The sequence below is a fragment of the Furipterus horrens genome, unplaced genomic scaffold (genome assembly GCF_987537825.1).
Source record: "Furipterus horrens unplaced genomic scaffold, mFurHor1.1.pri manual_scaffold_2, whole genome shotgun sequence".
NCBI lineage: Eukaryota > Metazoa > Chordata > Mammalia > Chiroptera > Furipteridae > Furipterus > Furipterus horrens.
The window spans coordinates 47,212,519-47,226,197 of NW_028327172.1; the positions used below are offsets into that span (position 1 = coordinate 47,212,519).

Genomic DNA, 13,679 nt, shown 5'->3' on the forward strand with positions numbered 1-13,679 from the left:
ACAGGAAACACAGGCACAGGACCTGCTGCTGCGGTGGTGCCCCAGACCACCACCTCGGGTCAGGATGCACAGACGCCACTCCCACTGCTGGGGACACTGCAGGGTTTGGAGCACCTCCCTTGGGTCCCCAAACAGAACCTGGAGCCAGAACCCCGCATCAGGACAGCACCTGAGCAGGAGCCACCTCCCTGGCCTTAGCACCATCTCAGACTTCAGATCCACAGTCACAAAGCCAAGGCTGTCTTGCTGGACTCCTGTTCCCCATCTGTCACCCTGAGCAGAGACTGCCCCTACAGCCTGCAGGATAGGAGCTCGCCCTGTTTCAGCTCCTGCAGCTCCAGGGATGGGCATGCTCCCTCTGGATGCTGCCTGGTCATCCCTCGGGACCAAAAGTTCTTCCAAGACAGCAGTCAGATGGGGGGGGCTGCATTTGGGGGTGTAACAACATTGCATTTGAATCCCATACCGGCTACCTACTAAATGTGTGACCTTGCAGAAGAGATTTATCTATCTTGTCTGAGTGCCCAGCTTCCTGCTCTGTAGAATGGGGACAGCAGGGTTGGCATGCTGCACAAACCAGCAGGACCTGCACAGTGCCTGGTAATGAGAGGGTAGTATGAGTTATTTCCCTCCCCTCCATTCCTCCCTGAGATGCAACAGAATCTGCCTGCAGCTGGTTCGCTGATACCACATAGAACAAGTCCCCCAAAGAGCAAGGAATACTGAGGTCAAACAACCAGGGCATGGGGGAATACAATCAAGAGCCAACCCTTCTATTTACTAGCCATGTGGCTGCAGGCCAATCAATCAGGACATCAAGCCTCAGCTTCCTCTGTTCATGAGGATGACATCACCTCTACCTCACGGGAGGGCTGCCAAGCCCAAATAAGATTACAGATGTAAGCTGTAGGTCGCCAAATCCACGATCGTTCCTGTAATTATCATTTCGCATCTGACAGCCCTTTAATTACGTGAAGATAGTGATCAAGTCTTCCCTCACCCTCTGCTCTACACCAAACCTTCCTGGCTGCTGAGGACAGCCAGCAGATCGCCCACCCCAGCCCAGGGTGGGCGCCTGGGTCAGTGGACACAGAGATCAGGTCTGGCTCTGCAGGCTGCAGTCCTGGGAGCCTGCACAGATGGAGGAGGAAGACCCTGACGTGGCGGCTTCCCCATCTTGTCTCACAGCCCTGCACTGTTGGCCATGGAGGACAGAGCCCTCTGTGAGCTTGTCACAGAGTGGGGGGTGGGAGCAGATTCCTAAGAGTTCCCTTCTCGTTTACCTCATTTCATCCCGTCCAAGCTCTGCAAAGCAGGCAGGATAGTGGGAGGAAACCAGGGCTCTGGGAGGGGCAGTGACTTGCCCCAAATCACAAAGAGCAAACATAATGGTGGAGCTAGAATTCACACTCAGGTCTGGTTGCCCCCAGTCCCAACTGCTCCAAAGCAACAAGGAGCAGGACATGTAACTATGCTTGTCTGCCTGAGGGAAGAGACAGGAGCAGGGCCTCACCCGAGGTCACAGAGTAAGTCACAGGCAGTGCCAGGTCAGGACCCCTGGAACTGCAGACTCAGAAAAGATTTCAGACATCTCCTTGCCTTGTCCTGTAAAGGTCCAGACACCCAGAGCAGGGTCATGGTCTGGGAACATGGGCAAGGACTTGTATAGCGTAAATTGGTACAGAAATGACAGAGAATCCAACAGATATTGTTGGAACATCTGGACATCTATTTGGTAAAAAATACAACTAGACCCCTCCCTCACACCCTACACCACACTAAATTCTAGCATTTCCTTTCCATGTCCTCGCCACCACTCTCTCCCAGTCATTCCACACACTGGCACTGGAATATAAATCAGGCCTGGACTCCACTCTGTGCAACTCACACAGGTGATGGACTGACCGAGAGGCAACTCCAGTCCTAGGAGTGAACATGATGAATAGGGTAAACATAGGAGCTTAGGCGCACACTGCCCGTTATGGGAGCAGGGAAGGTCTGGAGGGCTTCCAAGAGGAAGAGATGCCAAAGCTGGAAGAAATGGGCTTTCTAGGAAGACAAAGTTAGGGAGCCTCAATTCAGGCAGAGGGAGGGAGTGGGAGGTGCAAAAGCACAGAACCGGGCAGGTTTTCTTTGGGGGAAAATGGCTTCTTTTCTTACAGGCTTATAAAAGCTTTCTCTATGCAAGAGATTTAATCTTCATATATAGCATATGTATATTTTATTCTATCATTTGACTTTAATTTTGTTATGGAATTTCTTGGATAAAAATTTAAGTTTTTAGGCAGTCAAATCTATCTCTCTTTTCCTTTATAGGTTTTGCCTTTGGTATCCTGTTTAAGGAAGGTGGCCCAAGAGTATATATCTAATTTATACTTTACACTGGTAATTTCCTGGCTTTATTGTTTACATTGAAATCTGTAACCCATATCTCTATATCCATCTATCTATAGCTGCATATGGATATCTACATGTGTGGAGAGGGGTTTGAAAGCCTAATCACTAAAGCATTAAGACTAGAATTTCTTTTACTTTATATCTTCCTGAGTTGTTTGAATTTTCTCAACTAATGTATGCTTCCTAAATAGAACAAAAATACATTTTAATCCATCTGGAATTTATTTTGGTTTGAGGTGAGAGGCAGGAATCTAATTTTACTTGCACCAAACGGATGCTTCCGCTGTCCCTACACCGTTTGTGATATTTGCAATAACTCCCGGTTTCATTGAGCACACAGCACATTCTTGGATGTGTGTGGACTGTTTCTAGGTTGTCTAGTCTGTCCCGAGGCAGCCGTCACCGTGTGCCAGCTCTGCCTGGCAAAGGTCCTTTGGCATGGCCGGGCTCTGCCCCCGAGCCACCCTTGCGTTCCTGGCCCTGCTTCGAGGTTCCCGAGTCCAGCTCTGCCCTCGGCACACACAGCACCACACTGGGGAGAGAGAAGGAGGGGTGCCTACCCATCCAGTCTGCCCACCTGCAAGCCAGATTTTGGGCACCCAGTTCCTCCAATCACCAGCCTGCTTCACCCTGATCAAGTTACAACTGGGGGAACTGATGCACGGGGGGGCAGGGGGGGGGCGTCTAGGAAATGTCAGCTGGGGTGAGTGCAGGGAGCTCCTGGAAGGGAGAGATGGGCTGGCCCTGGCAGGACTGTTCTGGCCCCAACACAGGAGATGTGGGGGAGGGGCGGCCTAGGAAGGTTTGAGGTACAGGACAGCAGGCAAAGGGATTAGAATCCCCACCCCCCAGCCAGCCCCTGACAGCCTAAGAGGCTGGATTTATTTTTCTGGGCTCCAGAGAGCAGGGCAATTAGGTCTCTGTCTGCCCTTCTGCTGCTGGGGGGCACTCAGGGCCACTCGTTAGGCAGGAGAATGGAACCAGGCCCAGTCTGGAGTGCCAGGGCTCCCCCCCCTCCAACTCCCCACCCCCTCGTCTGGTGGGCTGCGTCAGCCCAGGAGGAGATCTGAGCAGAAGAGCTGGGGGCCCTTAGGAGAGATTATCCTGGAGCCCATGAGAGGGCCCTGCAGGGCTGTGGGTGGCCTCCCCTCACTGCTGGTCCCCCACCATCGTCATCCTGCTCCATCCACGCTCCCTAAGCAGCCAAAGTGTCAGGAATGTGAATAAGGCTTAGACGCTTCCCCAGGAGCATAGCATGGCCATGCCAGGCACCCTCGGCTGCATTCAGGGTGCAGGGATCCCCCGAAGGCCAGAAACAGCATGGCTTTATTGCAGAGATAAATCCTCAGCTCCCTGTGCTGGCACAACCCGGCGCTCTGTCAGCCTGTCCTCTCTCTCGTGGATGCAATATCATCTCCATTTTCTTATCCTCTTAGCAGCCTTGTAAGGTTTAAAGGATAAAATGAGGCCTTATCTTCCCCATTTAGAAGTGGTAGAACTGAAGCTCAGAGGGTGCCTCCCTGACCCGCTGTGCCTCTTTTCCCCAAAGCACTGAAGAAGGAACAGCCATCCCTTTGCAAGTGTGTAGGTAGGACACGCCTCCCCAAGGTTGGAGCGGTGGTCTCTCTAGTACAGGAAAGAGGCACATTGGTGTCTCTTATCTAACTGGACCCTTGGGGCATGCATTTGTATTTGCATCTAACCCACAAGCTAGCTGAGATCCAGGGAGGGTCTGGCCTTGCCTATGGTCACACACTGAGTCCCCAGAGGAAGCAGGGTAGAGTTCAGACTGCATGCAGCTCCCCTTTGGTCAGGAATGTCTACCCAGGTGCTTCTGGTTGACTTCAATCACACCTTGTCCCAAAGGCTGCTTCATCCAGGAAGCCCACCTTGATTCACAAGTTAGATCCACATTTCCCTGCCGCACATCCATCCCTATCATAGAACAGGGAGGTGGGGAGCCATCTTGGGATCATCCTGCATACTGGCAGAGCCCGACCTCAGTGGCCTGGGAGGTCCCATAGCCGAGTCAGCACCCTTCCCTGCCAGCCCCAGCCAGGGGCAGGGAAATGCAGCATACCTCTGTACTCTCTAGACCACCCCCACACCAGTGGGCTCAGTGGGGTCCTGCCTCTCCACACAGTAAGGCCGATGGCAGGATGGCAGTGTACTGCATTCCCCAAATGGTTCCTCACTTGTTCTTCATCTCAGGGCTCAGGCATCCCTCCGGTCTTTGCCCAGCCACCCCTCTGAGCCAGGCCCTCTTCTCAAAACACACAGAGTCTAGCCCTGGCCGGGTAGTCCAGTTGGTGGCACATCATCCCCATGTGCCTAGGTTGCAGGTTCAATTCCCAGTCAGGGCACATACGAGAAGAAACCAATGAATATATAAATGGGTGGAATAACAAATTAACATCTCTCTCTCCCTTCTTTTCCCTCTCTAAAATCAATAAATAAAATAAATTAAAAAAAAAAAAAAACACTCAGAATCTAGCTGGAGACACAGAAAGTCACAATCCACATGGGCAGCCCAAGCTGGAGGTGCTGTGAGAGCCCAGAGGGGAAGGTCTGACTCATTTTTGGTTGGGGAAGGGGGCACTTCTTAGAAATAGACATTTTCAATGAACCAGCCTTGAGAAGCAGAGACAAAGAGAATTCCAGGCAGCGGGATGGCCTGAGCAAAGGCAAGGTGCTGTGAAAGGGTGAGGTGATTCTGGGACGGCTGCAGTGGCGTGTGCATGTGTGCATGTGCGTGCGTGTGTGGCAGTTGGTGGGGGCTGGAGTTGCCAGTGGATTTCCCCACAGCAGGTGTCTTACTGCTTCCATCCTAGGAGGCAGGCAATTGGGGCAGGGAGTTTTATCTTGTCTGTGCTCCACCCACCCCCACTGCACTATTGCTGGGCTCTACTGAGGCCACTCTCCCTCTCACTGACCCCTGGGCACAGAATGATGGCCTCATTCAGCTGGGCTGGAAATCATGGGATGACGGAGGCACCATCAGAGACTCTCGGACTCTTTCATAGCCAGTCTGTTGATTGAGCCAGAACTTCTAGGTGTCTCTAGAAATCCCTCCCTTCACTGCCTCCCTGCATCCCCCAGCCCCAGTTGAGACCTCAGCCTTCCTCACCTGGCTCCCTGCCCTCCCCACCTCCACCAAGGCCCCTCAGCACCCATTCTCCTTGATTTAACCAGAGTGGTCCTCACACAGCCCAGTCTGACTGGGCTCCCACCGCCCAGTATGAGTGCAGGCTCCCCAGCACAACCTCAGGCGACACCCTCCTATCCTCCTCTTGGAGCCACACTGGGGCCCAATGCTTTCAGCTCCCAAACACACAATCCTGCACGCACAGCTCCCTGCCTGGAACCCCTCCCCACTCTGGCACGAGGTTGCTGAACTCTCCCAGACACCAGCTCAGGCAAGCTTCCCTGCCTGGGGTTTCCTAGCCTCAGCAGTGATCACCTGGGTGGTCTGGGTGTGTCTGTTCTTGTTCGTCTGCTCCCCGGCCTGCCTGGGGGCCCTTCGAGGAAAGGAGGACCAGGTCTGATACACCTGTGGCCTCCGGGCCCACAGCAGGCATCACGAAAGGTTTGTTGATTGACTGAGTAACCAGTGCCTCCCAGAAAAGACTGGTGTGGAGCAGGGGAGAGGGCACAGGACTGGGGGTGCAAGCAAGGGCAGTGTGGGCTGTGCCTTCAACCCCTCAGCTTGCATGAATCACTTACTCTTCCCGGAGCTCCAACCGTAAGATGCAGGGGGTCAAACAAGCTCAAAGCCTTCCAAAGGCAAGCTTACCAGGGAAGTGCAAGAGAACTGACTGTCATTGTCTCCTTCAGTGTGTTGGGCTGGGAAGTTCCTCCAGGCATCTGACCTATATCCTTCTTGCTGCAGAGAGGCTGGTTTTAATACTGCGCTGCCTCCCAGAGCCGCATAATCTTCATGGGGCCCAGTGGGGCTGGCCTGAGAACTGTCTTCTGTCCTGCCAAGGCCTTCATTGGCAGCATGAGAATAATGAGTCACAGAACACAACCGATTAATTATCCCCGGTTATAAAAAGCTTTGCTTCCTCTTCCTAGGCCTTGAGTGAGCTGTCCTCCTGTTGCCAGGCTCCTCCACCCCCTGGGCTGAGGGCAGGAGAAGAGGTCATTTCACCTCTCCATCCTCAGTTTCCTGTTTCCTTATTTGTCCAGTGTGTCCTGTGGGGAGCGAAGAGGGTGAGCAAAGGCTCGGGGCAGGAAGGAAGCAGGCTAGCTCCAACAGATGGCAAGGAGGGGTCTCCTTCTCAAGCTCTCTGCCCTCCGTCCTTCACCCTCCCCAGGATCCACCCAGTGCTGCAGGGCCAGGCCCCAGCCTGGGAAACATGGCGGGATCCTAGCGTGCTCTAGAGACACTCCCCATCTTGTCCGAAACGCACGCCGGGTCCAGTGCTCCTCCTCTAACAGACAACTTCCCAAGTCCTCCCCGCCCTTCCTTTCTTCTCCTTCTTGCAAGCTCTTGTGACAAAAACACGCAGATGCAAGACACATACGTCCCCCCTGACAGCCTCCACCGTCCTGAGGCTCCTGCTGCCAATCTGTCCCAGTCTCCAGGTGTGACAGGGCGTCAAGCCTTGATTTCTGTATCCATAAAGGGGTGCAACAATGAAACGTGCCCCACAGGGGTCTTACATCAGCTAACAGGGCAATGCATGGAAGCCATATGCTCCCTGAAGACAACAGGGACCCCATACGCGTGAACCGTCACTCTCACGCATCATCTCACAGCCTGCTGAGAGGGAACGGCTGCTGTGGCTCACCAGCCCTCTGCCGCCCACTTCACATATGAGGCCCAGAGAGGCCCGCTGCCCAGAAGAACTTGACCCCGGGCTTCTCTGAGTTGGGAGATGCAGGGGCAGGGGAGAGGGGTCCCCCAAGAGGACCTGAAGGCAGGCAGTGCCTGGGGTTCCCCAGAGAAGGAGGAAGGTGGGGATGAGGAGAGGCACAGGCCCAAAGTTGGACCCCGTCCCTTTGCCGAGTCCTTTCCTCCACCCCCAGGCCTGGTGGCTCTCCTTTCCTGACCCCAACCTGCGCTCCCAGAGCTCACTCGGGGGCCTCGCTCTGTTCCGCAAAATGCACAGAGCACCTTCTCTGCTCCAGCCCTGACTCTGAGACACCAGATGGCTGTTCCCGTCACTGTGTCAGGCCAGAGAGCCCAGCACCCCATCACTGTCCTCACCCAGCTGTCTCCAAGGGACTAGGGAGAGGAAAGAGAAGAGAGGGGAGAGAGAGAGACAAGAGAGAAAGGGTGAGCATGCTGAGGCTGGAGCCCAGGAAGTGGGAGGGGAAGCAGGCGGGGAGTGAGTGACAGGGAAGGGGGAGGGTGCTCATCTGTAGCTGGGAGTCTCGGGGTCACCTGAGGTGAGCTCAGCCCTTTCTGCAGAGGCCCTGCAAAGCCCTGTTCCCTTTCCCAGCAAAGCTGGCTTGTGGCCTCTTGAGGTCCTTCCTGCTGTTGCCCCATACCTGGTACCCAGACCTTGGCATTTGCAGCTCCCAGTCAGCTCAAAACTTGCCTCAGCCCACCACTTCCTCCACTCTGGGCCCTGTGCTGGCCACAGCTGGGACCCATCACTTTCTGACTCCACAACGGATGCCTGGCTGGCCCTGGGCCCACCAGAAGCTGGGAGTGTCCCAGAAGACACACCTTCCTCCAGGTTCTACCCAACAGCCAAGGAACTTCAGCCGTTCTAATCTCCCTTTCTTAGCTTCAGCTGTCTCCCCACCCACCAAGAGCTTTTGGATCCGCACTGCCTGGGGCCAGGTCTGAGCTCTCCCCTTCAGTGGCTATGTGAGCGGGTCCAGTCACTGACGACCAGCTTCCATCTCCCAATGTAAAATGGTGGCCGTGACCCCTAGCCCGTGGTCAGGTGTCAGCGCCCGGCGCAGGACACGCGGAGTGCAGGCTGCCTGCTGCCTGCCTTCCCCGATGCGGGGGCCTGCTGCCTGGCCCACTCTCTGGGGAGAGTGGAGCTCGGAGCCAAGCAGAGTGGACAAGAAATTCTAAAGTCTCAACCCAACCCCTCTTCGCTTTCAGAGATGGAGAGGCCAAGGCGTGTGACTCAGGAATGACTGGCCTGAATGACGAGTCACAGCTAGCGCTGTGCTGGTCGCTTCATGTTGTTACTGCATGCCATCCGCCCAGCAGCTCCTTGAGAGGCATGTGTGCTATTTCACAGGTGAGAAAGCTAAAAGTCAAGTACATACTGTGGACAAGAAAGGGGCACTGTGATCACCTAACCGACAGTAACCTCACAGGGTGATCTGATCAGAAATTCCTATCTGGGCAGGACCTGGTGAGTAGTCACAGCCCAGGCCTATAACTAAAGGTCATCTTTGCCCTAAGCAGGCCCTGTCCCTTATTCCTGTGCAGTTAGGTTAACATGCCTTCACAAGGCCTCTTTTTCAGACCCCTGGGAAGCAGAACTGACCTCAAGGGAGCACATCATCTTGTTAACTATCCTGTAGTCCAAGCCCCACCTTGCTTTCTTCCACCCTCCGATAATCTTCCCTCCTTAATTTCAAATGCATAAAAGCTCTAAAACTCATTCTCCAAAGCATTTGAGACCTTGCTTCCCAGCATTGTCATCAGTTTGGTTCAAATAAAATCATATTAAAATTCTCTACAGGTTTGGATATTTCTTATATCAACAGTACAACTAGAAGAGGCACAACTGGATGTTGAGGTCTGCCTGGTTCTGCTGTCCCAGACTGCACTCCTGTGGGGCAGACCCTGTGCCCACAGAAGATGGAAAGGCTGCGGCAGGCAGGGCCTGGGGCAGAGAGACAGACTGGGACTGCCGTCCCAGCAATGCAGGGCCCTGCTCTGTGGCCTTGGACAGGCCCCTCCCTCTCCCTTGCCTAAGCTTGGCATGTGCTGGGAGTGGGGACAGGCCATGCATCAGGAAAGGGACCCCGGCTCCTGATTTAGTCTAGCACTCTGTCCCTCACCATCACAGGCAGAGAAGGAGATCAGACAGGGACAAGGTTCCCCAGCCTCCCCATCCAGACAGCCCTGCGATGCCTGCCCTCTGACCTTAGCAGCCACCCCTACCCTTGCCACTCCTGTTCTGGGGCTCACTGGACTTAGAAGCTGGCTTCTTTGTTCAGACAAGGAGGGAAGAAGAAAGTTGTTTTTCAGGAAGCAAATCTTTTAGGTGGACACTATCTCTCCCTCTCTATTCCTTCTTAAAGGAATTAGGTTCCTTCGGAAAAGAAACTAGAGCCACCGGCTGACAGCGCCCAGGGGTGGAGTGCCACTCGGAGTCTGTCCTGGGGAGCTGACGCTGAAGGAGGTTTTCTTTATCTGGCTGAGCACCTGTCGCCAGCTCTGGCGGGCCTGCGGCTCAGGTGACTGGGCCCTGGTGCCAGGCCATAGCCCTGCCAGCTCCCAGGCTCCGGATGACCTGGCCCACCTCCTCACCCTCCCCTCCCGTCATCCCACCTGCTCACCTGCCTGTCCTCATCTGCCAGGAAGCTGAGAACTTCTGTCCTCCTGGGGATGACCCTGTCCTCTTGGAGTGCCCCTCCTGGAACACCCCTCCCTGCCCAGACCTCAGGGGCAACCCAGACCCTATGCCGTCAGAGGAGAGTTAACAGCTGGGTACATCCACAACAGACTGGCCTTACCCACCTGGTCAGACAGATTCAAGAATTATCATGGGCCCATTTCACAGAGGTAGAACTGAAACCCAGAATGGGCACTGACCTGTCCAGAGTCACAGAGCAGAATGACAGAGCTGACACCCCTCCCCCCAGACTCTGGGGCTCCCTAGATCCTTGTCACCAGGTCCCAGGCGGCTCACCGGTGTGGTGTCATCATGGGAGCGCTGGTAGCGTTTCCAGCGGCAGCCGTAGATGCCTGTGAGGCAGGAGAGGCACAGTTGGGGCTCATAGTACTGCAGCGGCTGGTGTCTTACCATGCTCGTGCCTGAGGCCCTGGTGCCCGGCCCTCAGGAGCCCATGGGGGCCCCAGGCTGGTCCTGTGGGAGAAAGCACAGGGCTGTGAGGCAGGGGAGGGGGAGAGAATCAGCCTAGGCACAGCAGCAGTCTTTGCAGCCTAGGTCAGGCGGGTCAGCCTCTGCACCAATCCCTGCAGGGTTCTCAGGCTCATCTGGCGTCAGAGCCCCCCCCCCCCGCCCCCCGCCTTTTGGCTGCAGGTCTCCCAGGACAGTCCCCTGCCACCCACCCCTGATCTAATCCATACCCTCCCCCCACCATCCCCACAGCCACACCTGCCCAGCACACTGCAGCTGCTGCCTCTGCCCTTAGAACCTCGCATGGTTCCCTCCTTCCCCTCCTCTCCTCAGGTCTTTGCTCAAATGCGTGTCTCAGCCAGACACCTCCAGGTCACCTTCCCTAGCACTGCAACCCCTTCCCATACTCTCAGCCAGTCTCACCTTTATTTTCTTGATTATGTTCTCAAACATCATTTACTTATTGTGTTTCTTGTCTGCCTATCCTGCTATGATGTAAGTTTCATAAAGGCAAGGAATTTGTCTGTTTTATTCTCCGCTGTATCCCCAGTCACTAGAACAGTGCCTAGCACATAGAACCTCCCAAATAAATATGTTAAAATGCATTCTCATAAAAGCTGACATGTATTGAACACTTAAAATATTCCAGGCACTGTGTGAACACTTTATATCCATTGTTCCATCTCACTGTCACGGGGCGGGGGGTGGGGGTGGGGGTCAGGTACTGTGTCCTAAACCTGTCCACTAACTGAACAGAGGCCCAGAGAGAAGAAGGAGCAGCGCCTGGGCCTGGTCACACAGCTGGCTGGCTGTGGGACCTCTGGGAGTCTGGTGCCCTAACATGTTCATGCCTTCAGGCTCAGGGAAACCCGGCCCAGTGTGGCCGTGGGAGGCTGGCAGAACAATGAGAGGTGTCCTGTGGGTTGAGTTGCTGCCACCAGGAGCAACTGCCCCAGCCCTACTTGGTGCCCTGGAGACACCTGCTAAGGCTCCGAGTTGGTCGCTTGGGCCAATGGCCCTTGTCTTGGGCCCCTCACACACCCTGATGTCAGGCATCATCTGATCTTCAGCACCACTGTTATTATTGTTCCATTTTACAGATGAGGAGCCTGGGGCTCAGAGCAGCAAAATGATTTACCCACGGAGCCAGGACTCAAGGCCTGGTCTGTGGGACTCCAGAACTCGAAGCCACTTGTTCTGTACCAGACCCAGTTCGAGGCCCTGGAGACAATGTGAACAGGACAGACACAGTGACCCCTCAGAACCCTCACAGGACCAATGAAGGGCATAAGCAGGCCCTTACTATGCCCCAGGCACCATTCCGAGTGTTGTCCACACACTAACTCTAACAACAACCTATGAGGTAAGTATTATCATTATTTTGTATTGAAATATAATATATACACCACAAAATGTGCTCCTTTAACATGTACAATTCAGTATTTAGCATATTCACTTTTAAGGATAGTCACTGAGTTGTGCAAACATCACCATTATCTAATTCCAAAGCATTTTCATCATCCCAGCAAAAGCTCCAGACTTATTGGCAGTCACCTGCACCTCTGTGGACACCATTCCCACCCTGCAAGCCCTGACAACAACTAGTCTACTTTCTGTTTCTATTTATGTGCCCAGCCTGAACATTTCCTATAAATGGAATCACACAATATATGCTCTTTTGTGACTGGCTTCTTTCACTTAACATAATGTTTTCAAGGTTCATCCATGAAACCTTGGGCCTGAATGTTATTCAACTGTACAGATATGCCCTTTTACCCACTCATCAGTTGGTGGACATGTGGGCTGTGACCCCTTTCTGGTTGTTATGAGTAACACTGCTGTGAACAAGCTTCTACGTGAACATATGTTTTCATTTCTCTTGGGTCCGTACTTGGGAATGGAATTGCTGGGTCATAGAGTTTAACCTTTAGAAGAACTGGCAAAAGCTGTTTCCTGAAGTGACTGCACCATTTTACAGTCCGTATGTGTTATCATCACCACCCCTATCTTACAGATGAGAAATCTGAAGCACAGAAAGATATAGCCATTAGCTGTAGGTGACCCAGCAGAGCCGGGCCGTCTGGCTTTAGGGGCCTTGCTTTAACCCAGGGGCTGGCAAATGGTAACTCATGGGCCATATCCGGCCAGCCACCTATTTTTGTAGAGCCCACAAGCTAAGAATGGCAAAAATATCAAAACAAGAACACATTTGTGACACATGAAAATTATATGAGTCAAATTTCAGTGGGTCTGTAAATAAAGTTTCATGGACACAGCCGAGCTCGTTTGTGTCTGTACCACCTGTGGCAGCTGTAACTGTAACTGCAGAATCAAGTAGTTACGACAGAGTCCATATGGTCCACAAAGCCGAAACACTCACTGCCTGGGAGAGGCGGCTGCCCCTGCAGCCCCCGGGGCTACAATGGCTCCTAAGTGCAGTGTTTGGTGCAGAGAGGAAAGGGAGGCTGTGGGCACTTACCACAGAGCAGAGAGGGTCAAGGCACGCTTCCCACAGGTGGTGCTGAGCTCTGGCTCTAAGATGAGCCTCTTTCTGAATGCCCAGGGGCTGCACCATCGGGGCAGCTGGGGCTTCAGGCCCACCCCTCCCCCTATCTCCAGGGGCCTCTGCCCACCTCCCACCCAGCGCTAACCTCAGCACAGGGATGATAGCCCCCAGTCTGAGGAGGGAGATGCATTAGGGGCTTGCTGGGAGTATCAACTGACCTAGTGTCTCTCCTCATTTCTGGGAATTGCCTGGTGCAGTCTCTGTGCCCCTGGTTCCCCGGGGAGCCATGTGGCATATGGTGCAGCTGCCAGGGAATCTCTGAGTCAAACCCAGCCCGGGGCTTGGGGGACAGTAACGGATGGGGCTGCTGTTGCAGTCGGCTTAGCTCCCATGGGGTCGGGGAGGCCTGGGGAGCAGAGAGAGGATGCTCTCAGCTTTATTCAGCCAGGTCTCACCCCATGCACCCCGATATTAGGGCTTCTACTGTCAGGTCAGCCACCCCATCTGCCCCCACCTCCCCAGGAAGAGAGGAGGCAGCTGATATGTAGAAAGAGGCCTGAATTCATCCTGTGTCGGCCACTGAGGCCTCTCAGGGCACTTCCTTGAGCCTCGCTTTCTGAATCTGTAAAATGGGAAGACAGCCCTTGCCTCAACTTCTGTAGGAGACCAGGTTATGGGGGAGGGGTCCCAGGAGGGCTCATGGCTGCAGTTAGTAACTGAGGTGCTGCAGGTGGGCGTTCTGTAAGCAGAAGCCCCCACCCAGGTTACCC

At 54.2% G+C, this 13,679-nt stretch overlaps 1 protein-coding gene across 1 annotated transcript in view; it reads right to left on the reverse strand.

Moving 5' to 3' along the window:
• The window catches only part of GDPD5 (glycerophosphodiester phosphodiesterase domain containing 5), an 86,207-nt gene that overhangs the window by 30,401 nt on the left and 42,127 nt on the right, over nt 1-13,679 (reverse strand). Inside the window, exon 3 of the mRNA XM_090265516.1 lies at nt 10,233-10,409. Coding sequence (XP_090121642.1) covers nt 10,233-10,349 — 117 coding nt within the window. The 5' untranslated portion in view covers nt 10,350-10,409. The remainder of the gene's footprint in view (nt 1-10,232; nt 10,410-13,679) is intronic.